At 38.7% G+C, this 27,064-nt stretch overlaps 1 protein-coding gene across 1 annotated transcript in view; it reads right to left on the bottom strand.

Moving 5' to 3' along the window:
• Positions 1-6,725: 6,725 nt before the first annotated feature.
• TSPAN12 (tetraspanin 12) overlaps positions 6,726-27,064 on the bottom strand; it is a gene marked incomplete at its 3' end in the record, with an annotated part of 44,254 nt that continues 23,915 nt past the window's right edge. The window contains exons 4-7 of the mRNA XM_080636486.1: positions 19,543-19,617; positions 15,741-15,848; positions 12,677-12,820; positions 6,726-7,031 (exon numbers count right to left, since the gene is read on the bottom strand). Of these exons, the coding sequence (XP_080492612.1) occupies positions 6,726-7,031; positions 12,677-12,820; positions 15,741-15,848; positions 19,543-19,617 (633 nt within the window). The remainder of the gene's footprint in view (positions 7,032-12,676; positions 12,821-15,740; positions 15,849-19,542; positions 19,618-27,064) is intronic.

Here is a 27,064-nt window from a genome sequence, read left to right as displayed (position 1 = left end):
TGGGATCAGCTAATGCTTATCTCCAAACCTTCCTTGTTGACATTCTGCAGCATCCAGAGCATTAGCTATGCTGGAAGAAACTGGAAGACATTCAGTAAAATGATGGCTAAATTCTTTTTGTCATTATCTGTAAACTTGCATCCTAAAACTTGTTTGACAATTTATATTGTGTGAAGATATTTAATTACCTAAGAACACTGACAGAATAATGGATTGGGTCACAAAGTTATAAAAATATGATTTATTGCAATTGGAATTTGCCTACATGTGCAGGCCTAATAGCTAATATGAAGGCTTTACTAATTAAGCCTTTTTGGCTTCATTTTTAAAAGACACTGATGTTACCAGAAACCTTTCTGATAAAAAAGTATCACTTTTCTTCATGAGAGTGCATTAAATGTATAATAATGTTTCCTATATTGATGACATACCATACGCTGTATACATCAAATATACATGGAATATGTGCATATCAATACATACATATATACATCAAAAACACTGGATCAGAAATAATTGCATGTCTGCAAAATAAAATATGCATATAAATCAAAAGACTCAGTGCATTAGATGCCATTACAATAAATGATTACCACAGTTACTTAATAGTTTGAATAGTGTAGTGTTTGCTAGCATTCTACCAACCTGAAAATTTACATTAAGAGAAAATACCCACTAAAACCTGAAACTTGCTGATGATACACTTTTTACAGCACACAAGTACTGGTCTTTCTCTTTACCTGACAATTGAGATCGAAGAGTAGATGATGGACTATCATGCTACAGTATATACACCAAAATACAACATCACATACTAGAATTAAACTGCAGTTAAAAAAGTACAGTGTCACGCATTATTCCCTGATCATTTACTTATATAGAAGCTTGGTTAATTTGCACTTTATTTCACAATTTTTCTGCAAATCAGGATAACTTACTGTAATCTGAGCTTCTATATTTCTTTCAGAGCTTAACAGTGGGCAGAAGCAGAGGCTGTCCTCTGCCTCTCTGTCCCAGAGGAGCGCTCCTTCTGAGGAACTGCTGAAGTCAGTCGATTACCTGACATTGCTCTCCTCTCTTTCACCCTGTTGAAAAGTTGCAGTAGACCTCCAGAAACTGGTGGGTTACGTAGTTTTAATGGGTTTTAAAGGAGAGGCAGAATGGACCCAGAGTTTTTACTTGCATACTACTTCTACCCATGGTTACTCATACAAAAAACATTTCATCCCCACCAGGTACTGTTATAAAAGCTGCCTTGATACTATCAATCTGCAACAACTTTATGCCACATGGTACATCTTGACTAGTTATATCAGGTAAATAATGCAAAAAGGCAGTTACTAAATCCACTTTGGGACAGACTACATACAACCCAGGAAACCTACTGACTCCATCATCTTCTAAAATATCTTTATCCTCCTTTTCATATGGACTAAAAGGAACACACTACAGCAATACACTTGCATAACAGTGACACCCCTGAAGCAACTTGTACTTTCATCTTTTAAATGCAGCTTAAGGAATAATTTAGTATAATTTTGCAGAATTCCAGTCCTGTCGCCTGTTTCCATGTCACATGCAAAATCATTAATCAATTCTGAATTTGGGAAATACACATTCTTTTGGTGTTTTAGGTGATTTAAATGCTGTTTTAGTAGTGAATGACTGTTGATGACTGTGTAAAATGCATCTGTACTGTACATGAAATGTAATTATTTCTGTGTATCATACAAAGAAACCGAGGTTGTTGTTTTGACAATTTTGTTTGACAGTCATATATCGTATTTCGGAAGGCAGCATAATACACATTATGCTGAATAAATAGGCATTTGAGGAGTATTTAAATAAAACATCTGCATGCTTGAATGGGTCGACTTGGTTTTGCAATAACTTATTCATGGAGCCATTTTCCTTCTCTAAAGGAAGGCTACAGAGCCTCCTCAAACCTGATACCAACTTCCCTTGATAAAATACTAGTGCACAGATGAGATTAGGATCCTTTTGTACTGTAAGAGCAGGTAAGACCATAGGATGGACCACTTACAAAGGGTGACTGCTAGAGCAGATAATGCTCATCTAGCAGCTATACATACCATGGCACTGGCACACGTGACAGCCACCTTTGCCAGGAGCTAACTGCACCGGGGAGGAGGGAAGGTAGAATACCTGCCTGCGAAGCATCCCAGAGCATTGTTAAGGAGAATGACTGTGTTTCCACAAAACAGCCACAAGAGACAAACTGAAAATGTACACTTTACATTTTGAGGTGTGGGATATACTTGCTATGGAAACACGCTGACTGCTCAGAGAAGGTTTTTGCAGAGCAGAGCACGATGCAACCTCAGCTACTCCAGACAGAAGGGTGGCTTTCAGAGAAGCTGGTCTGGAGAAGGATAAATTAGTGAAATCCAAGGATCATTACATTTTGGGTGGAGAAGGTGCTTTAGGAGGTCATATGCTCTCTTTCCTGCACCTGGGGCCCAGCAAGACTTTATTTCCCCATTGACCATGGAAACATCTGAAGATTATCAGGAGTTCTGGAATAGCAATCAGCCAATGGGATACGTCAACATGAGGCTAAAAGAGCAGTCAGGAATTAACATATTCTGATTGACAAAGGCAGACATACATAATCACCTGGATAGCTTAATTTAATTTAATTGAATACCAATCAAACCAGACTAGGACAATAAGAAATAAACCCTAAATCTTAAAACACCTTCCCCTCACCCCTCTCTTCTTCCTGAGTTCAACCTTACTCTCCAATGGCGCAGGGGGACAGGGAATGGGGGTTGTGGCCAGCTCATCACACATTGACTCTGCTGCTCCTCACTCCTCAAGGGAGGACTCCTCACACTCTTCACCCTGTTTCAGCACAGGATCCCTCCCACGGGAAACAATCCCCCATGAACTTCTCCAACATGACTCCTTCCCATGGGCTGCATTCACAAACTCCTCCAGCGTGGGTCTCCACAGGGTCATGAGTCCTGCCAGGAGCCTGCTCCAGCATGGGCTCTTCTCTCCATGAAGCCACAGCATGGAGAGCATGGCCCATGGTATGGAGCCATGGAGCACATGCTTGCACTGCTCCTGTCTGGAGCACATCCTCCCCTCCTTCACTGACCAGTCTGCAGGGATGTTCCTCTCACCTGTTTTCACTCATCTCTCTGGATGCAATTGCTGTTGTGCATGTTGTTTTTTTCCCTTTATCTATGTTATCCCAGGGGCACTACCACTGTTACTGATGAGCTTGGCCTTGGCCAGCGGTAGGTCTGTCTTGGAGCCAGCTGGTATTGGCTCCCAAAGACACAGGGAAAGCTTCTACAGCTTCTTACAGAAGCCACCCCTGCAGCCCCCCGTTACCAAAACCTTGCTACACAAACCCAATACAATGCTTTTTCAGTAAAAACTTCAGAAACTATTTGAAAATCCCCTCCTCCATCATATTTAACTGCATAGTCACTGTGACAAACAGCCTCTCCTTTCACTATCATTTATATATTCGCCTGTATTTATGGGTTTGTTTTTACAAAATTAACTGTTATAAAGAAGAGAAAATGTAGTTATGTTTCCTTCAGAAAGCCTTGTCATACAAATCAGTACCTTGTCTAAAGACCAAGAATAGTGAATTTTGACTCCTAAAAGTATCCCCAGGCTCCTATGACTGCATGCTGAGCCTCACAGCTACAGACACAGTCCCATGGACTTATTAGTATGATGCACAAGACTGAACAGAAACACCTAATGCAAGTAGGGGGTGACCAATTTTCTAACACCGTTGCTCTCCTTAAGTGACTTGTGAAAAACATTAACGAGCAGCTCCATAGTCGTCTGTGTTGCAACAAGAAAGATTTGGTTCATTACAGTTTTTGCTGCAGTGAAGAGAGAACACACCATTCCTTCTCCTCCAGGTACTCCTGAAAAACAGGGTAAAAAGGAAATAAAAAGATGAAGTAGTTTTTACTGCTGCAACCATCTCTACATGTTCCTCTGTCGCCAAGCAGCCTCTCTCCTACATATATCCTGAAGCTCTACAGGAAAAGAACAGCCTTGTCAATCAATGTTCAGGCTCTTTGAACAAGCCCTAGAAAAACAGATACCCCTCAAAGTCTGAGCACAGGGAAAGGAAAAAGTTTGAAAGTGTTCCAATTTACAGCCAAGACCTATTTCAGCAACTCAGAAGGATTCTTTCCCAGAATACTCAGAAATCCTTGCTAGGGAACGGAATACTTTTTATCATTCTTGACATGTGAGTCTTTCCCCTAATGAAACTAGCCCCATACTGAATGCAGACCAGTTTGGGATTTAGGCAGCCAATCCCAAGCTAGGTTACCCTGCCCATGTCACTCTTGTCGAAGCCCACAGACACCAGTCTGGGAGGATGGTCCTGTTCGAAAGGAGCCCTACCAAAAAATCCCTCTGCTCCTAAAGTAACTTGGCTACACCTAGTGGCAGTGCTTCCTCACCATCGGGGAAGCCTAAACGCAAATGACCTGGCCTGTCAGAATATCTTAATTCTAGCTGTGGACTTCTCCAATGCATCTCCCTAGCCCAGCTTGCTGTGTATTTGCTCTTTCACGAGCCCTAAGATATGAAGGCAACCCTCACAGGCAACCTCCTTCTATGGGAGGACTTGAGATGGCTGAAGCATGGCTAAAGGAGCTCCCACAGACATTCCTTCAGTAAAACTTAGTGTCAGGAGTTCCTGCACCATTTTTTATATTCTGGTGAAATTCCCTACATTGAGCTATAATCCACAGCTGAATATATCTGTGTACACGTGATCCATGCAATCCACAATCCAAGATTCCACAATTTGTGGTTTGTTTGGCTTTTTAACAGGGTAAAAGAACTCCAGCAATGGCTCAATCCACTGCATACCATGATGGGCCTCTGTAGCATTCCAAGGATGCAGCTGGTCTGCATCCAGGCTCAAACATCTGCTTTTTCTACACAGGAACCTCATCATTAGCTACAGCAACACAGTCCCAGCTGAGCAGTGGAAGGATGGAATTCTGCTGTACATGTGCAGTACCGCTGGGCAACAAGGCTTCCCAGGCACTGGATGAGGAAGTATTTTTGACAAAGATACTCCAAGCAAAATTTTGGGAAGGACTATTCTTCCTCCACCTTCTTACCTCCAAAAATAAGTGTTAGCATCTGTAGGAGAGGTGCAAAAGCAGAAAGGTAATCTTGCTTGCAATACTACCCGTGAAATACTTACACCCCCACGTAGACTGTTAAAAAACAAACAATAGCCCACACAGCTGAACAGCTCAATATCATGAGCCCCTAAAGAAGCTTTCTCAGAAGCAATAAAAAAGAAAATGAAAATGAAATTTACAATGCAGTTTCTCCGCAACAGAATAAGTGGAATGGGTAAAGACACATCAAATTAACTCACGCTAGCAGAGAGACCCTCCCAGCTGCCACACAGAGCATTCACGCTCTAGGACTTCAAAATAAAAACAGCCATTACGGAATTTAAGACAAAAGTAATTTTATTATCTACCAAATCACACCTTTTTTTCTTTTCTTATTTTACAAATTCCAAAACAAATGGAAGAATTTTTAAAATGCAATATTATGTAAAAACCCATTAGCCACAGACTACTGTACTCAGTGGAACTAATATATATTTCAGGAGCGTGGCCAATTGTAAAAATAATCCTATGAAATAAACATTGTTCATAAAAATACAGTAAAATGCACTTTCGCCATCTCAATAAATACATTTTAACTCTGTTTCCAGTTGGCATTTTAAGCCACTACATAGCTCTTAATGAAGAAACCGCCAAAGTATAATTTCTCCATATGCACTTTTACAATATTGCAATAGCATCCAGAACTGTGAGCATTTTCCTTGTAGTCTTTTGTTTATATCTTCAGGGGAATCACAAACAGGAGAAAAAATTTATCTATAAAATGTGCTACTCCCATATTGATTCCCATTTTGAAAAGAATGTTTAAGGCTTTCTTTCTTAAGAAATAGTCCTTAGAACAAATTGTTTCAAAGAAGAATTCTCTAGAATTACTCAGAAAATTTAAGTCTATTATCCAGAGTCATAGTTTAGGTTTCAATCCGTTTAATGCATTTAAACTTAAAAATTAAACAGTTGTTAGATAAAAATAGACGGTTTAGAACATCTTACACAACACCTAAAGGTTTTGTTAAAAGAAAATCTTGCCCTTTTTTACAAATCTTGCAGATTTTTAAACCCAAGTATTGACTTGCAGTTCTGCTTCCCATGCACGCACAAACCCACACAATTATATATACATAGATCCCTGATTAAGACGTTTTCAAAATGGCTTATTAAAAATGTAAAAGTCAATTTCAACTGAAGTCACATTTGTTTGTCCAAAGAACAGTCATTTCTTCCGAAGATGAGTATTTCTCTTCTTTTCCTGTGATGCTTCCTTAGAGGTTGTCTGCCTGTGAGTGAATCAGTGTTTTACACATCACACAGCTTGTGACAATGTTAAGCATTACTGTGCCCAGTGAATGAGTGCCTTTTAAAAAACACATTCAACTCTGTTTCATGGCTGAGACTATGGCTAAGAGGCTGACTGGGTTATCCTTTCTTTGCTGACCTTCACTTCCATTCATCAGCTGTTTCTGATTCACATGAAGACTGGTATATCTGGCATATCTTGATGGAACAGAATAACAAGAAGAAAACCCAATTAAAACCCTTTGTGACTTCATAGATTCATTGCATCAGCTATAGCTCTTCCATTTCAAACTGTGTATTAAAGCTGTTTGCCATGGATGTATGTTCAAATATCCTTGTCAGGCTTGGTGTCAGTAGCTCCACAGAATTACATGACAGCTGCTGCGAGGTATCACTCTTCAGGGCCATGATCTGATGCGTTCCAGGATCCCTTCTGTCATAGTAGAGAGCCCACAGCAAAGTAACTGTGAGGATCATAGCCAAGATCTGCGTTACTCCAATAGAGATTCCTAGAAATCTCAGCACTTGCAATTGCTTTGTTCCCCTCAAAAAAGTGTACATTTTTTTACCACATCCCTATGAAACAAAAAAAATTTTAAAAGTTAGTCGATATTATTTGGTTTGCAGTTTCCAAGGTTTAGCTCATTCTACCTAGTGGCTTTCCTGGCTCCCCATAATTTCTCTCCTGCCTCCTTCAAACAATACTTTGAAAATTATTTTGCCTTCATTTTAGTCACTTCCATAATGATATATTCAAGTTTTCTAATACACTGAGAGGTTACTGCATGTAAGCTCTAAAAGATCTATGCTACTCTAATTCAGAAATCACTCCAAGTTCCTACGAAATATAACTGTTTTCTAAAGAAATGCAACTGGTGTAGTGAAGGTTTAAAAATCCTCTTGACCATCTTGTTTCTCTCCTCAATTTGCAGGTCTTCAAAGTCAAAGTTGTCAATTATTTTAAACTCATCAGACTTTTTATACAATTACCACGACAATCTGAAGTTTAAACAACATTATAGGAAATATCTACAGACCTGCATAACCCCATCAGTTTCTTCCCACCTTTTCTCTTTTTTCTGGGCTCATTATATGCCAGCTTACTTAGTTCCACAGAAAGTCTCTAGGGAGTAGAAAAATCATTACATTCCAGTCACCATTAAGGAGCACTGAATAAAATAACCTTTAATGGAGGACTTCTGACAAATTTCCAGAACACAGGGGGTACACAAACAGACCTTCTTTAGTACTTAGTGATAATAATACTAGGTACATGTGGCATTACGCCTACTTTTCATTTCTGAATTACTTGCATCTCCTCATTGCAAAAAGCATATCCACTTATGCTAGTTACATTCTGCCTATGTTTTAAAATTAACTGGCATAATTTCAGATTTGAATATAGAAACTTCCCTGTCAATTACTCTGATGATGGCATACCAACGGCCAGTTTTGCTTCATATCTTGTGCTGTTGTTACTTAAAGCAACCCAGGCAGGCAGCTTGACCCTGCTCCAAAGAGGTGACAATCCACACATTGTATTAGGAATATGGTCACACACACCACCTCTGCAATTATGTACAGATTAACAACAATTATTATTTACACAGAAAGGATCTGGTGAAAAACTATGTTAAAACATCCCAAGTTGATGTTTCCCAGAAATGGAAATTTGTTTCTTTCCAAACCATCAGCACATGCTCCATATTTTGCACACATGGCCAACCAATAATTACTGTGAAAGGCTTTAGAAAAGCTCCCAAGCCCTCTTAAGGCAGCAAGGATCCACAAATTGAACTACTGTACAATAGTACAAACAAAAGCTACAATGCTTGTTGCTCAAGAAAGGTGATGCCCAGTCTCGGACAGGATAAAATCTTGACAAGAGGGACCCTTAATGACTGGCCGATGTTTATTCTCTATTCTAAACTCTGCAAGACTTCACAACCTGCAAAGCTGCAAAACTCAAAGGAACACAGCCACCAAGGGAAAATTCAGAGTAACAGACTGGATGGGATAACATCCCAAATAATCAATAGGCATTGGTCTCAGAAGACAAGGAACCCATCAAGATAGGCACTGTCTTCAAAATGTCATTTTTGTGTTTATATCCTTACTACATGTTTCTTATAGCTTTTCTGTGAGAAGAAAGCAATTGATCAAAGGGACAGAATCTGAAGACAGGACATGCTAAATAACACTTTTCAATCACACTGCAATTCCCCAAAGCCAACAATTTCAAATGCTACAGTTCCCAGTATATTCGATGAAAGGCCCGATTCTTGCCTCACACACAAAATTCATGCTGCAGTCAACAGATTTTCATTGAGTATCTAAATTAAATTAATGCACTTTATGATACTGGTACCAGAGTTAAAGGATCTCAATCTCTTTGCTCCATTCTTCATTTCGCCGTGTTGGTTTCTAAACATTAATATAGTTTAGACACTGAACAATGAGTGAATGTGGATTCTTTGACACTTGAAAAGAAAAAAAAAAACACTGTAGAAAAAGCATTGTAATTGAACTTGATGAGGAACAAAAAATGTCACATTGGTGTCTTCTTGAACTAGAAGACAGTGCTGTAATTATACTACTTTCTAAATTTGTTTTTTAATTACAGACAAGCGGACTGCTTTTAATACTTTTAGTAACTTTAAGGAATGAAGGTACATGCTAGTCACAAGTTAAAAATACTCAACCACAGCAGTATTCAAATTCAGTTCATTCATTGCCTAGAGGAAACATCCATTAGCAGAAAGCAGTAACATTAATTCCTGCATCTCCTGCAGTACAGACACATAATTGAGACGAATTATGCCTGAACTAGACTGTCTCTCTCCATTTAATGATGTTCTTGCAGTTCTGCTCTAATACACATTCAAAATCAGTTTTAAAATTGAGAAATATCCAGCCACCCCTGTTATCCTCACATTCATGCATTTTATTTCTGCTTATGCAACACATTCATAGTTGGTAGCCTTCAATCAAAGGGTACGTAAATATACTTCCCCTGCGAAAGTAAAAGTTTGTCGCTAAAAAGGCAGCTCTTGTTGATAACTCAAAAATAGTATAAAACTGTGCAGCAATCATTCAGAAGAATTAGCTTCAAATTCCCACAGAGCTACAGATTAAAGGCCTGATTCATATTTATTACAAAGGCTATTTTATCTTCTCAGTCTCAAAGTGGAAACAAACCATATATTTCTGATTTACTGCAACATCTCAGAATAAGGAGCAGATCTTAAAGAAGGCATTCTCAGGGTAGGAAAGAGAATCATCAGCATATTCAACAGATCTCTTGTATGCTCAAATTTTGAGTATACTCAAAGTATACCAGAATACAAAAAAAATATTGACTATGCAATTTTGATTCTTATGAAGACACCAACTCCTACCAATCCTTTTGTCTAAATTCTAGTTCCTGGTCACAAGATGGGCAGAGCTCCCCTTGTCCTCAGACCACAGTAAATATCTGAGTTTTTCGCATATGTCATGATGCATTTCCCTCACAACCACGCTCTAAGGTTGGACTGCTCCATGGACTGCAACAAAGGTGAAGCTCATCAGAATAAAAGCAGTCCAAGACGACTAACACATTTGAAAAATAGCTTTGAAAATAATACTCTCAAACAAAACTCTAAGCCACCTTTCTTCCTACAGAATTTGAATTGTGAAGGATTGTGAAGGATTCTAGCTTAGACAAAATCCCAGTAGAAAATCGCAGCACAACTACAAAAAAAAACCTATGTGATCAATCCCAGCCAAAATAAACTTCAGTTTTCTGAGCTACTACAAAGAATTTTTCTGAAGTACCAAAATGAACTTGCAAAGCATTTACATAAGCCAATTTTAGGCTGGTGAGCCTAATACCATCAGGCTCCCTCTCAAATTACCAAATTATGCAAGTTTGTTTGGAATCACTTTCTAAAAAGGCTTTTCTCCTTCAAATCTCCAAAGCAGAAGTCAGACCGATTAGCTTTGCAAGTGCAAGCTGGTTTTGCATGATACTGATAAACACATTAGCAAGCACACTCTATGAGCCTGTGAAACAACCCACAAGCAAAGACCATGGAAAAAAAATGTTTTGCCAACCAAATATTGTACATCTCATAAAGTAACAGAGTATTTTTGTGGCTGGTAAAACAGAATATAGCTTGTCCATTTTTTTAAGGGATTATGCAGTAAAGAAGCAAAAATATTTTCTTCTGAAAGCTGAAGCTATCCAAAATGCTCTGGGGTATGGTAGGGGAAGAACCATAAATATGCCCTTTAGGTTTCTTTCATAAAAAAGCCAGGCAGGCTTTATTAAGTGGGTCTTAACAAAGCCCTGATGTTCTACAACATCATCATCTTTGGCTGTTAATTTTCTACAAGTAGAACTGAAAGAATTTACACATACAAAGTGCACAGAGAACCACTTTCCCGAAACATGGCTAGAAGAATGAAATATTAGCAGAAGAGATGACGTAAGAAAACCTTGCAGTTTCAACAAGACACTCCAATGACTAGTACTCCTCAGAATTTTCTGAGCTTCTCAAGCTCAACAATTTGTTTTTCATTGAGTGACACTGCTTATGTACTCTTGCCTTTTCACATAAGCAGGAAGGATGCTCAAGGCAAATGAACATTCTGCAGCTTCCACACACTTACACACCTTGAGCACTCTCTATGGCAGAGTTGGTCTGTGTGGTGTCAATACTGGCAGCAGTATTACAAAAAAACGATTATTGCAAAGTAAGCCACAGTTCATTCTTCTTCAAGCATGAGTAAGAGACTAGGCTTCTTCTGGGGCCTCCTAAAGTGCTTTGCGATTCAGAGACTAACACTTCCAAAGTGTAACCAGTGCTGCCATAAGGCAGGAGAGTCTCTACAAGTAGCTGATGGAAAGAAAACAGCCTCTGCCACTGTCTTTCAGGTTCCCTAGCACAGACTGGCCTTCTGAGGCACTACCCTTTTGGCAGCTCTTTCTTCTCACTTCCTAGTGGAATCACACCAGGCCTAGAATGGATGTCTGAATGTCCGTAATCAATTACATCATTTCTGCTTGCACAGTCAATGCCATACAAATGCATTTTACAAAACCAGATTGTTTCCTGGCAATAGCTAATATTCATCTTGGCTTGTTTTTACTGTGGATCTCCCCCGCTTCAGAGGTATCTCTCCATAGCATCTCAACAAAAGGTACATAATTAGATTCTTGTAAGAAAGTTTTGAAAGTGGTAAGAGGCTGGGACAAGATAAAATAGTTCTTTGGGTGATCTTCCATAATGCAGAATTCCATTGTCTGCTGGAAAAATGTTCATGCTGCAGCATCTGGAAGGACACTTCTCAGGCTCATCCTCCTTTCTATGCACTCTATATTACTTCTAAAGAAAGCAAATGAAGAATATATCTCTTCTCAGAATCTCCTAACTACTTGACGTAGACATGGGGTTTGCCACTACTGGACTACCCGGCATTTTTGTGAGAACAGTTAAAATTGTGTAGTAGAGAACATATGTACTTGTTTGTGTAATTTTCAACCTAAGAACAGTAATGACTTGCTACTATGATCACCTCCCTCACCCACTTTAAATAGGTCCTCTCTCGATTTTAAGGCTTTTGTTTTAGATTTTTTTTTTCCAATAATAATCCTAGTGTAATGTAGTAGGGTTAGAGAGAAAGAGCATTTTCACACAAAGTTTCTGTGCATTCTCACAGTGGAGCAACTGAATTACCTACCTTCTTGCATGAGCCCTGTTAACAAAAGAGCTCTCATCTTCCAAAGGACTTCTCAAAAGCATCCTTCAGTGTACAAGATACCACTCCAGTCCTCATTACTTCACAGAAAGTAGAATTTCTCTTCATTTGGCAATGTGGAGACTGGACATTACACTAAAACTATTTGAGGGGTTTTTTTAATTTCTGACTGAAGCAAATTTCAACTCCAACCTAACCATTATAAAACATTTAAGCACATCTCAGATGTCAACTGCACTGCTAACAACTCATCTCACTTCCAGGTAAGGGTGGGTGGGTTGTTTCTCTCCTTTTTCCTTTCTTTCTTTCTCCCTCTGCTTCAGCACTAATCAATAATAAACATAAACAAACACAAAAAATACTTTCCATAAACACAATTACTCAACAAATCCTTCTGCTGCATTGCAAATTATGAGTTTGGAAAATGGATCAGGAAGAACATACAAAGCCTTCCGAAATATCCACGCTTTTCTTCTTACCTCCTGATAAAGGTCACTGAGATCCTCATGATGTGCCTGCTTAGAGCATCCTGGGAACTCTCTGACACAACAGGAGTCAGGGGGCCAGTCCATCTCTGTCATTTCCAGCCAGTCTGTGAAGTACACCACCCCACAACATTTAAACTGCAAAGGAAGGATTAGCCAAGATCAGCAACGATGATGCTACTTCTTCATAAAAGTAAGTCATCAAAAAAGATAATAAATTCCTATTAACGACTCCCAGAACATTTACGTAGGACTAAAAACATCTACATGAGCTTCTACGTATCCTCTTTTGCTGTGCCTTGACATAAAGGTGACGTGAAAAATGTAGTGAACAATGAGCACCTCAGAAACAGCCAATGATACTGCTCTGCCATTTAAATCCCAACTGCTCCCTCAAAGGATGCTTCACAGAAATTGACCTACCCTGTAATTCTGCTATCCTTACTACAAGGAACTAACACATTATAATTTCATGTCAAAAGGGTGACTAATGAACAAGTACACCTGTGGCAGAAGGAACTAGTAAGAAAAGGTGATTAAGGTCTTACTAGTGAAGACTATTCCTGCAAGGCTAAAACTATGGACAAGTCTGTTGAAAACCAAATGAGAAAAAACACAGATCTATCTGAAAACAGAAAAAGAAAAAAAGATTTTAAAAATGAGTGAAAAGGTATGGAAATGACAAATGCTGACAGGAAAAAGGGAAAAGGAAGGAAAGAAGGGGTATTACACTAAAATAAAAACTGCAACAGAACAAACCATAAAAGCAAGAAGACTGGCTGCAAAGCAGATGAGTCTTAATTTGCTATAAAAACCACCTGGTCTAACAACCTGCCTTCTCCTCTGCAAAACACACCAAGAGGATTAAAGCCAAATGACCAGTCTACGACATTCCTAGCTGCTGTCACATAAAAAAGGGCTAGAGCAGGTATATTAAATTTTCTTTGGAATTGGATGGTGAATTGATATAATGGAAGAAAAAAAAAATACTAAAGAAGCCTTGCTGCAGGAACAGGAAGCCATATTTTATTCCCCCCCCTCCATCTGGATGTTCTCTAGTACCAGCCTGAGTTTGTAAGTCATCACCTGGTCCCTCTGATCCATGGGTTTGGGAACATTTGCCCCCCTTACCCGCTTCAGAGCCAGAGTCCTGTATACCACGCCTCTCTTTGGTCACAACCAAGCAAATCAGTGCCCTGACACTAGGTTAGCACACACTGTGCCTTGACTTCACCAGTCCTCTTACAAATCCCACTTCTTCCTTTTTCACTAGAGCTGTTTTTTGTTAATCAGTTTGTGGGTCAAAATCCTCCCAAAGCTCAAGCTCTGGCTCCTCATTGTAATTGCAAAGACTACTCATTAAACATCCTTTTATTAATCTCAAATCTTTTCTTCCCCCTGCCCAGTTCTTCCTTCCTGACTTCAACTGACCCTTCCCATCTTCATTAGCATAGTCACAACTGATAAAGAGACCAGCAAGGGGGCTAGGAAGAAAAGACATTTACCATCTCTCTCAGATGTGAAAAGACACAGAAAAGCAAGCACAACCCTGATCAGGGCTGAATCTTTGCAAACAAAATTGCAAATTATAATTTTTTTCTTTTGGAAAAAAAAAAAAAAAACCCGAAACAATAGTGCTGAGAAGGGCCCCACGCATACTGCTCATTCAGACATAAAGCACATACCAGGCTCACACATCCACCATCTGAGTTACGAGTAGACAGAGTAAAATTGAGAGTTCACCAATTAGGTAGGAGCTGTAAAAGAGACTTCTTAGTTCACTTCAAACTTTCTCAAGATCATTCCTGTGACCAGAGATGGAATACAGGAAATCTAAGTTCTAAAAGAAACCTTTTCTCTCCTGGAAGAGTTAAGGCACAGTTGAAGTTTTATTAGATTCCTTTTTTCACATTTATTTTTATTCATGTTAAAACCAGCCATTATCATGAACTAAAACAACCAGGAGGATAAAAGGCAACTTCTAAATTTAATCAACCTATATGTTTAAAAAAAAGATACAGTACCAGGTCTATTCAAGGAAAATGAGGCCATTTAATTATATTACCTCAGTTACAGAACAGACACACTCTACCTGCGTATGAAGAATTATGAGCACTTGCATAGCCAAAGCACAGAACTGGGGAGGATGGGGGTGTGTTTAACCTCATGTAGTCCTCACTTTTTCTTTCAGGTTAAGTATAAATACAGACTAATCAAGTGCTGACAGGAAATGTTTAAATAAACAGGAAATCTGTGCAACAATGATAGATTTCAAGATTTCAACAAGGGCAACACAATGACAGGCACTCAAAGAGTTCTCTTCCTGCACGTGAGTTATATTTGGAGCTAATGGATTTTACCTTGGGCAATTTCATGTTTTTGTAACATAACACTTCGTTCTTTAAAAACAGTTTTGAATTTTAGTAGGCTAGAGGGCAAAGCTGTGAATAGACAAGGAAGCTTTTTGGTTTGTTTCCCACCCCTTCAGGTAAAGGAAATAAAAACCCTGATCACTTTCTCAAACTTCAGCCAAAGAGACAATGTTTGCATCTTTTTGGAAACTTCCTGTCCCCCTCATTTTCAGATGAACACATTATCTTAACCATGACTGCTCTGTGAAGGGTAACTAACAGAGTCTACAGGAAAGGGAGCACAGTTTAATATTAAAACAGCCTATAGAAATGTTTGTTTCACTTTATTTGCAGATTTTAAATTTTACACACATCATATTCTTAAATGTTATAACAATCCTAAAAGGTGTTGGTGTCCTGACCTTACTGGCAAAGGAGAAGACACTCTCAGCAATTTAATTGAATTCATTCGCATTCTTTTTTTGGTGTTTTAGGGGTTTTAGGGCATACATAAGCTCAAGAGTTGGGTATCAAGTGATGTTAACAGATATCATCACTGCACAGGATTTCACATGAAATGAACTTGCATTTATTTACCTATTCACTTAAAACCAAACCTTTTTTTAAAAAACCAACATTTTATAATATGATAAATAACCTTTACCATGCATGTATGAGTTCAGATCATGAATTAACTGTCATCTTACCTCCCTCTGGAAGAAATTCCAAGCATGGGTCAGCCACTGGTACCTAGGTAGGCCATAATTGGTCATCCTGGCTTTCAGTGTGATCATATCAGACCACTGCACCGGAACCTAAAGTAAGGAAAGAAAAGCAATTCACACAGCAGATCAGCTGGCTCGTGGCTCCAAACCCAGAACTTCCATCGATTCTGAGATCTTTCCAATGCAATGACCAAAACAACTTTGAATTAAACAGCAAAATAAGTGCTTCAATTTTTATGATTTTGAAACTTTATGACACTTTATTAAAATATCAGGAAAAAGTTATTTGTTTCCTTTGCTTACAAATTAATGTACACTGGAAAATGAGCTGCATTTTGGTGATATTCAGAGACAGCTGGGTATAATCTGATTATGACATCACCAGATTTTTTTACCTGACATAAAACTTGAACAGAGCATCATGCAAGTCATCAGGGGCAGCATTTGTCTGCCCCAGTTTAGATATCTCGCTGGTGTCATCTTAGTCAATAGAAAGAAACAGGCAGCCATATGGGGAAGTTCATCTCAAGATAAATATTTTAAACAGAGCAGATGAATTATTCCATTGAAATCTCAAATCCACTTTACTTTGTTAAGCGACAAACTTTAATGTCTAACTTCTAAATACATAGAATTATCCGAGATGAATCCTATCCCAAGTCTTTTCGGTGGCTTTTTGGCTTTGCATGCAGGTATCCTGAACATACTTGATTTCAGTATCTTGTCCGATAGTAACAAGGAAGTGTAGACATAGAGGCCCCATGAACTTTTTTCTTCACATGCAGCCTTGTAAATCTTTCCTTCTGAAAGAGTAATACTCTAAGTATTTTTCTTTCAAATTTGGCTACTCAGAATTGAAGTGCTCTCCATTGTCAGACTATGGCCCTCAGTCAGCATTCATTTAGAAACAACAGAAACAAGTCCTTTGGCACTTGGTATACAATGCAGTTAAGAGTCAAGATAACTAACTTCGGCAGCACAAATTTCAGTGTGCCAAATTAAAACAAGGAGCCGAAGGTTCTGAAGCACAGCATTCATGCTGAGTTTTGCCTTGTTCCCATTAGCCTTAACAGTCACTGTAAAGAAATCACAATTGCAGCTTTCATTGGGAGGAGGGAAGACCCCAGCTCTTCTAGCAGCTATGACTTAGCTCTCCTGTTCAATTTGGAGTCAAAGGTAAGGGCATTCTGCAAATAGCAATAAACGGTATCTAAGAAAAAAAATTATCACAATACTTCCTAAGGAGCCTGGAATTCATTGTGCCAGATGCTCTACAAAAAACAGGGACAATCACCACCTGACTGACCCCATAATCCAAATAAGAACATTTCATAATGTTTCATTACCACTGCTAAGTTATACTACACTATCGAAACTTTGGTAAAGTTTGATATATCATGAATATGAATATGTTAATAATATCCCAGAAATTTAACACTCCTTTAACTTAGCAGTTTTTATTTCTTAAGCTCTAAAGCATTGAATTCACAACTGTCCACATGAAAAATATTTTAGCAGTAGAATACTAAGGATACTTAAAAACAGTACCACAGAACATTTCTACCACAAACATTTACACTGGTCACTGTAATAAAGTAATTTGGTTTTGTACTCAATGCATTTCTCTTTCCACCACACTGGAAGTCAGCACTCTGCTTTCTTTGGATATTATTTGATATCACTGCAATTAAGTTCATACTTGCCAGACTATGTTTTTATTATCTTATTTGAGTTGAATACAGTCCAAGGTTATGCATGTAACACAAGGCATCCAACTTCTTTATGAAAATAATGGAAAGCAAGAAAAAAGAAATAATCAAGAAGTGACAGAAGGAAATTAAAAGCAAATCAAAACAAACTAAACCCTACTGCAGGAAGGCAATTTGAATTCTGGAGCTAAGGAGAGGTACCAGAATCTACTTGACTGCTCCAAGAATGCCAACATGTCACACTAAGGACCATCAATGCATCTACTAAATAGCTTCCCATCAGTTCACGCATGCAGTAGTGCACAATAACACATGATCTTGAGATGCATTTGTTTGGCTATACACCAACAGTTTTCTGTAGTGTGGTTTGAGTTCAGCATAAGTTCTGTAAAACTCTGCCAATGAGATCTACTTATTCATTATTATTTTTCTAATGAGTACCAAGGCTTGACCAACGCCCAAGTAAGCTGAGAACCCATGCCGGCTTTTCAATCTTGTGGGTGGACAAATTAGTCATGAAGCACACTTCATGCTGAGAGCTATCATAGCTGGAAGAAAAATCATTCATACAAGGACTCTTAGAGCAACTTGTCCACACACCAAGGACAGCCTATATTGGATCAGCAGAGGCAGTTATCCCCTGGTGGCATTTTTGACAACATCACCCACCCACCTACACTAATGTCAACTGACTCTTTCAAACCCACCAGTGGCTCATGTGATTTTATGTTAAGCTGAAACTAATATGATGTCATTCGCATGGGTATAAGAGAGAGTCTTCTTTATCAAATAGAGTAGGAGAAAGCATGCTCTAGGAAAGTGACCTGCACAGGTATGAAAGAACCACTGAAAGCCAACCGTGCTCTTCCAGACTGCCACATTCCCTAAGGGGTCTCAGCAGCAAGAAAGCAGCAAGAAACCTAAGTCTGGCCCACCTCATCACATGAAAGGCAGTAGTGTTAGGACAAAGGGAGTAAGAGGAGAAAATCGGATGGAAAGAGAAAATACACCCCCAAAAGATGGATGTTAGTTATAACTGTCATCCTTGGCAAAGCCCCCACAGAGGGCAGCTGTGCCCATAGGATGAAGCATGTCTCTGCCTGCATTTCCAGTTTTAAAATGCATGAATGTAAGCTGACATTCAAAGTAAAGGGATAACCTTTATTGCTGTTATATTAGAACACCCCTCTGGAATCTGTACTGCAAGCAAGGGAATGAAGGCTGATGCAAAGTGCTGCCACATAACTTCAGACTTCAAATTTGCCAGGAATTCCTTTGGTCCCAAAAGACTCTCTCCCATCTTACTGCAATGTTAATTGCTACTCACTGTTGAAAAGACCAGGATACTGGGCATATCATTATTCATAAAAATGTACCAAACTGAGTACTAGATGTAAGGACATAGCAGCCAGCAGAATAACATTTCTCTACACATTTTCTTGCATGCCAGTTACAAGTTTTCAGTTTGAAAATTAAAAGTTGGTACAGCTATAAAAACTAGACAGAGATAAAACCTCTTCACAAGTTTACAGAAGAGTGTTTTATAGCTAAGACATGTTTTGCTTAAAACTGGCATTTATAGCTTGTGGAGGCAATGTGAAGATTTCAGCAGACAGCAAGTCCTCTGTTGAAAGAACATATTGTCTGTATACAACACAGTACACTCAGCTCTTTAAAATGTGAAGAACTTTTGGGGCAAAATCCCTTCAAATTCTCACATCTCCTCTCTCAGAATACTTATCTTAAGGCTTAAGTTCATTCTTTATCCCCAAAACTTCCACTGACTTCAATGAGAACCTGCCTAAGTGAGAATTAACAAAAAATAAAGTCCTTAAATCGGGGGCTGCAGGGTTTGGCTCTCAAATATAGAGAGGATAGAGAGAAATTCAGAAGGTACCTTCCAGACAGACAAGATTTCTCAGAAGAATTCTCTGTTTAAAAAAGAGCCAGTCACTTGAAATTAGACTGTTGGAATAATGAACAAAGATAAACACCACAGCAACCAGAAAACAGCTAGCTAATGGAAATCTGTGTTTTCTTCTGTTGAAAAAATGCAGCCTCCTTTTCTGACTCACCGTTATTTCCTGCTCATAGGTCCAAACACCACAGGCCAGTTCAACACAGAATATTACAAGCAAGCTTCCAAAGTACTGCAGAGAACAGAATGGTCTTAGTTATTTTTGATATTCAGTTTAACTTTGAAAAAAAGACTTAACAATTTTGAAGGACACCTTGAAAAATTATTAACATTTCACATGACTGAAGACACGGAACGTAAAATACTCTTCTTAACCAAAATATGAAAGATCCATGTGGCAAACTTTCTAAAAGTTTAAGTCATGTGATTTCACACAAGTTTAACATGAAGCATATGAATATTACAATGGGAAAATAAATGCATTTCCTTGTTGCCCAAGAGTACAAGGCTATTATGACACATTATGCTAAAACAGTTCAAAAGAGGACAATCTTTTTTCCTCTCATATAGGCACAGAAAAAAAAACCAAAAAAAACAACTCTTTTTTCAGTTCTACCCATTTAAGCAACATATCCAAATCATGACAACAGCCAAAAGGGGAAAGAAAAAAATAAACATAAAAAAAGAGCAAATTGACATTACAGAAGCAAACTAGGTTCTTGAAAGACCTTTCTCATCAAAGTGATTTAGATATTTGAGATCAGGCATGAATGTACAAGTTCTAACGACTGAACTACTTAAAAATAGAAAATACATGTATAAATGAAGAAGCTGTACCAGTCTTGATGAAGATGGTGAAGAAAAACTGCTTGCTGTGTTTAAAAAGAGCAGAACTATCTTCTGTATAGCATCAACAAACCCTTCCTGAACTTCAGGATAAAGCCCCATGGAAATTAAGACTACTTTAATTGGTGTTCTCTATTAAAAGTGATGCATTTATTCTTTGATTAAAGCAGAATATAATTCATCCTTAACTCCAAACTTTCTTCCATGTCAATGGACTGAGCTCCCCTTTGTTCACAGTACACGACTTAAATTTACAGCCATCATGGCTTTTATTTGGAAATCAAATTACAATGTAAAATAGAATAAATCTATAATTCAATTAGTAGAGTACATGCCAAAAGGCTCCTAATTTAGTCATTTAATTCTGGAATCTATTTAGGACAAGTATAAAACACATAAAACATGTACTGAGGATACAAGATGGCGGTCAATAAGCTGTATTATTTAAAATAGAGAATATAAATCCACAAGTAGTGGGATTTAACAGTCACCTACACAGCACCTTTTTCATGCACCCAGTCTGGAACTGAGTAATTCACAGATACCTTAGCAGCCACTGAACAGCGTCATCCTTAACTCCTACTTGCTGATCAAATCTAACTCCCTGTATGAGGTTTGCAGACACAAACGACCAAATTAAAAATGTGCATGTAGAAATATTCATGTGAATTTTGAAGAGAAACCTGTATTCAGTGCCCCCCCCCCCCCCCCGCAAAGGTCAGTTCAATAAAGACAACATTGAATGAAGACATCCTGTTTTTCTAGTCTCTACCACATTACATTGCACCATCATAGTCGCTATAGCTGAACAACACATTGCACATCCTTACAAATCTACATTGTAAGCACATGAACAGCTCCTGTATAGGCCTTCAATAACCAGTATGTTCATCCTCCAAAGGTTCAAAAGAGGAAAAAATTTTAGTCATGCCTTGTAAGAACCATGCAGCTTTCTCTAAAAAATAAAATCATGAACTTCTAGACAATGTATCCGCTATCACCGTAGTGCCTGCAAGTTACGTAAATACTTTGCATACTCTGCAAAAAATTCACTTCAAAAGGAGATAAGAATACCACATGCTTTAGCTCTATTAATTCATATAAAAAAAGTGTTTAAGGACATTATGGCTAATACTGACATTTTAGACAGGAAGAACAACGAAATATTTTAATGAAAAGTGAATTTCAGTACTCAGCTGACAAAGAAAATTGCAGTGGTTTTATACTCTAATTAGATAATAAGCCTGGGAGTGCCTGCTATCACCAAATTTTATGCCAAGCTCACTGATTATGGTAAAAGCGATACATGTGCGGGTATACGTATGGCACTCTCTGGAAAATTCTTCATTTGCAGTTCCTTGCAACAACATTTCATTCACCAACCTTAACATCTGAAACTTCCTTGGTTTTGTTTAGTTATGAAAGTTTGTGTTAGCAGTTGGAGAAAGAAGAGCCAAACCCAAGATTGCCTCCAGTAACTGAATCTAGCCCAGAACAGAAAACTATTTAGCTGGATTCACTCATAATCCACTACTGGGTCTGCCAGGAATTGAGCACTCCTGACTAGACACATCTGGACACATCAGGGCCCTGTAGAATCAAGCCTTCTGTCCTGAGAAAGCACATCTTCTGTCCATAAGGCAAAGGACAAGACAAAATGCACAGCATTTACACACATGAAAACACACACTAGGAAATGAGCAACTGCAGGCACACCAAACTTGTACAAAGAAGCTTCAGTGTCCCTCTCCTACTCAAGGGGAATATTATCCCTCTCTCTAAATGCAATGGTTTGCAAAACAAATAATTCTTATGACAGTTGTGCATGTGTGGAAAAAAACCCTCTAACCATTATTTAAATTTACTACCCTTAATTTCCATCTTCCAAAACCAGAAACTGTTACTGATTTCAGTGCTTATTCCTTGTCCCCAATTAGATTCCCACAGGAGTCTGAATGTTAAATGCATCTTCCTGCATTTACACACTTCTGCTTTTTGCCAGAAACTCGAATGTGGTTTTGAAGCAAGACTTAATATTTCTTCCTATGGGCTGAGTGGCTGCATTCTGTAAAGGAGACTAACCCACTGAGGAATGCTATTGAGCACTATGCACAAAACTGCACCAGCAGATCACTGATACTCCCTTCTACAGCACACCTCCCTCAGAACAGTTTACTAAGATATTTTCTATGGATTTTTTTGTTGTTTTTTTTTTGTTGTTGTTTCTAGGTTTTCGGGGGCACAGAGATGGTAGGATAGGGGAAGACACAAAAGGAAGCAAATGTTTTTGCAAAGATTTCTACAGGTTATCATAAAATAATAAAAAAAAAAATCTATAAGCAATTAATGCAAACCCACAACCACTTAAAAAACAAGAGACCTTTCACATGGCAAATACTGTGACTCTTAACATCCCTCTTTTGAAGGCAATTGCTAATAGCTATACTTCTCTCCCTAGACAGACTATGCAAAGTCATCAGAAAATTGAAGTGGTTCCTTCATCCTGTTACAAACCTGTCAGAGTCCATTTCACTGAAGGATTTCCTCCAGCAAGGAGGAAAAAACTAAACCAGCAAGACTGTGAAAAATGCTAAAACATTGCCTCCTTGAGAGAAGCTGAATAACTGAAATGCTGGTAGAAAACACTCTTTTGAGAGTAACAAATCAATGTAAGAATATTGGCCAATAAGAAAAAATAGAAAAAAAAAAATGCAGTAGGCATTTACTGCTCCTAAGTCACAGATACATGTGGCCAATATACTAAATTTTAGCACCCCTGCAATGTCAAATGGATGTGCCAATTAGCAGGGCTAGTTCTTCTGCAAGCTCCTCATTAAGCTTGCTCACCACCACTGGCCACAGGGGATAAAGGAAGTCAGGCAGCAGTTCAGTAAAGCAGTAGCTTTCCAACAGCAGCATCTCCTCTAATACCTAGAACCTTGCACAAGCACCTGGGCTTTTCTTCTGCAGCCTTGGATAGGTATATGGGTGTGGCTCCATCTTCAGAGCACAGAGCTGCACCACTGACAGCCTGCAGAAGCTTAAACAACTGGAAAGAAGTGGTAACAGAAATAAATTAATGACATGAAAATCACTTTCAGAGAGAAGCAAAGACAGAGGGGTGAAGGGCCAAGGAAAGATACTGAAGATATTCCCTGTGTGAATATCAGGTGCAATTACCTGTTCGGTGTGTGTAATCACCAGACCCTGCTCTGCTGGAATACTCTTCATGTGGAACAGGGTAAAAGTGACCACAGCTGACATCCTCACCCTGCCCTGAAAACTCATGCAGAAACCACTCACAGCAACAGCACAGAAACCCATCACAATGAGTGCAACCTTCTAGTGCAGAGATACTATCAGAGCATGTGCAGCTTCTACAACTTGTAAGAGTCTCAAGAGAGGTTTTGATCTTAAGCAAGTCAGACAACCACAGGTCCACTTCTACACTGAATTCATATATAAGACAGAAGGACAGTGGGATAATGGATATACTGAATAGAAATCCAGTGATGATGAAATTCAGCCACAGAAGGGAGGTAAACATTAAGAAAATAATCAAAGACAGAAAAAAAAATCGAAAACCGGGTACTAGCATTAAAATAATAGTTTTTGTTCTAATTCAGATGGCTTTCAGATAGCTATACACATAAAGGCCATTAGACCCTGAGAAAGCACTAGAAACATATATGTTATTTTCAAATATGGACAAAAAAAGTCAAAATAATTCAAACCTGTGTGGACTGTCCAAATAGGATCAAAAGTTTCAGTCTGAATAAAATTCCTGCACACCACAGTGGCACCCCATGGGAGGGTACAAGCTCCATATATGCCAGTGCTCCATACATGGAGCATATATGCTCTGGCATATGCCCAAAATGTCTTCGTATTTCCCAATCTAAGGCTAAAAACTGAACTACAAAAGAAATTTAGCTTAATTAAATTATAAGTTTTTCTTCTATTTGTTCTACCAAGCTAAGCAAATGACTACCACCACCAAACACATTACAGGAATACATTTTTTCTTGATCATCTCAACCATTCAGATATAAACACAAAAAAATATAGCAAATCCAAGCACAAAATCACTACTGCAGACATGCTGCATTTATTTAAAAGGTGTTTGCTCCAACAATCCCCATTCTGTTCTGAGAGCAACAGTGAACAGCGCACACATGACGTGCCTCTCAACATAAAATCTGCCCCCTCATGGCTTTCTATACTGCGGAGTACAGGATTTTTTTTATGATGCGATGATGGGCAATGGCGGGCAATGGCAGTGAAGGATATAAAGCGTGAAGCACAATAGCTTATGCTTTATTCAGAGATGTAATACAAAACTCTTACGGTAGTTCTAGAGATTTTTTGTTTTGACTTGAATACGCCACATGAGTCCTGCAATTATCACTTAATTTGTCTATGCTTTTCAGGCAACAGGTGATAAAAACTGGTGAAAAATAACCTGTATTTTTGTTACTAACATGGCAACAGGAAATCGGAAAAACTGGGACTTCAGAAAATGCAATATATGGAGGGAGTCTAAAAATTTTGCTCCTCCTCCCACCCCAGTCACCATTTCAAATATCCTTCTCCAAAGTATTTCCAAGAACACTGATTTCTCTTTTTTTTTTTTTTTTTTTTTTGACAAAGGAAATATTAAATCCTAATTACATTTAGGAAAGGAACTAGACTTAAAATTCTTGTGTCCTGCAGTAGCCTCCTTCAGTGCAATAGCCAGGGCAGCGTGAATACCCCGTGCCCTATTATCAGCCATCTCAATCACCCCACTGGCAGAGATACAAAGACCACATGACTATCTTCAAAGGATGCCCTTTCAAACTCTAGTGTAAGCATTATGCTAGAAATGAAGCTATGAGCAGAGGCCCTCACAGAAATTTTACAGCTATAGATACTTAGTGACCAACAAGTCACTATAACCCTCTGGTGCGAAGCAGCCCAGGCAGGTAAGAACAGCCATACTACAAAGCCATGCGCACCCAAGTATGCTCCTGAAGTGATACCATGTGGGTTTTTTTTGCTCTGCCACAGCTGGGCTTGGCAATTTTTTGCCAATGACCTATGGAATGCCTCATCAGCATTCAGCTACTATAACCCCTAAAATCAGTGGGCTGTTAGCCCATGCACAAGGAGAATCAAAGACCTGAACACATGCCCAGTCATGCTCACTTGGAGAATTTGGTGTACAAGACTGTAGAAAGCCTTCCATTTTTGAGCAAATGTGTCTTTCTTTGAAGGACCAGTGTACTTATTAACGAATCATCATTCACATGCTCTGCACTTCATTTAATAAACATCTTTTTCACGCTTTACCACTCTCCTCCCAAGAGTTTTTGTTTTCTTACACAAGACATAAAACTTTTTTTCCTCCTCTGATTCAAGAGAAAACACAACCCTTATGTCCTTACGTCAGAGAAAATGAAAAGTAGCTTATCAGCAAGTCCAGCCTCCTCAGACTTGCTGTCTGGCACTCATACCACCTTCTCGGGCAACATGGCCCATCTGGCAAGAGAGGCAAGGAAAGTTCGGGGAGCGAAGGGCAGGGTCTGAATGAGATTCCAAGGGTAAGGCAGCTGCAGAATGAAACCTTACGGGAATCTCTGAAAGACTAGAGTGCACGGTATGTAAAACAAATGCCAGAAGATTTTAACAGGGTTATGCATAGCATTTCCCAATGGCTAACAGCCTGAGAGCATCAGCCTTGTTCTTTGGAGACACAAGCCATCCAGACATCTGTCTGCACCCTGACCATCACCACTAGATCATCAACAGGAACCAGAGACTTTCTGTGCAAAACCTAGTAAGAAGTCCCTCCTCCTTCACTAAGTTACAAGCTATGGTTCCCTTTATTTATTACAGCTTACAAAGTAAGGAGGTTATTTTAATCCAGCTATATCCTTTAAAAATGAAGCACTCATTAAACGGAGTCAGACAAGCTGCATGGAAAACTGAAATCCTCTGTTTATCCACTCCAGCAGCACAAACTTTCCCCTGCCTGCCCTGCTCCCTTCCAGTTCCCTCAGCCCTGCCCTGAAGGGATTAACAGTTCATTTGTCATTCCAATTTAAAATTTGGTTTGCTTGCTTGACAACGCAGAAATCTGTGAGAAACACAGTCACGAGCCAACACAAGAATGGGCTGAAACCACCAACTTACGATATTAGCTACTACTGAATGCCATCCAGTTCTTCAAAATATATTCCACAGCAAAATAGTCAAGTATCTCTATTATTTTAGATTTGTTTTACCAGATCACAAAATTTTATCAGTGTCTTCCAGCTTGTAACCTTTGCAAAGTCCACGTTTTATATGAGTTACCACTTTTCCTAGAAACCTTTGCAATAATTTCCTGAATTAAATTATGGCAGTGAACATTATAATCTTCTAATGTATGTGCCCAAGTTCTTTTGATTGACCCCTGTGCTTTTTCAAAAACTAAATAAAATTGTTCATGAATGCATACTGTGATACTGTGAATAGTTAGGACTTTGTTCACAACCTCAATTCTTCTGTGAGATACTAATGACCTGTTTTAAATGTTTACTTTAATGGTTAATCTTTGCTTTTATAAAGAAATGGGTATTATTTTGGAAATAAGAAAATGCACACTTCAGATAATTATTAGGATTTATTTGCTTGAGGCTCAATTATCTAAAGTCAGTGAACTCCAAGGAATAAGGGTTGTTGTGAGGGCATGGTAAAGTACTGAACAGGACATAGGTAAAGATAGACATTAGACCATTATTTCCTCACAGCTTAAAATATTCCCTTCCCTCACTTCTCCCCTTACTTCATAGAATTTTTATTAAAAACTA

Source organism: Psittacula echo (genome assembly GCF_963264785.1).
Source record: "Psittacula echo genome assembly, chromosome: 1".
NCBI classification, from domain to species: Eukaryota; Metazoa; Chordata; class Aves; order Psittaciformes; family Psittacidae; genus Psittacula; species Psittacula echo.
This window is presented reverse-complemented; position numbering and strand designations above follow the sequence as displayed.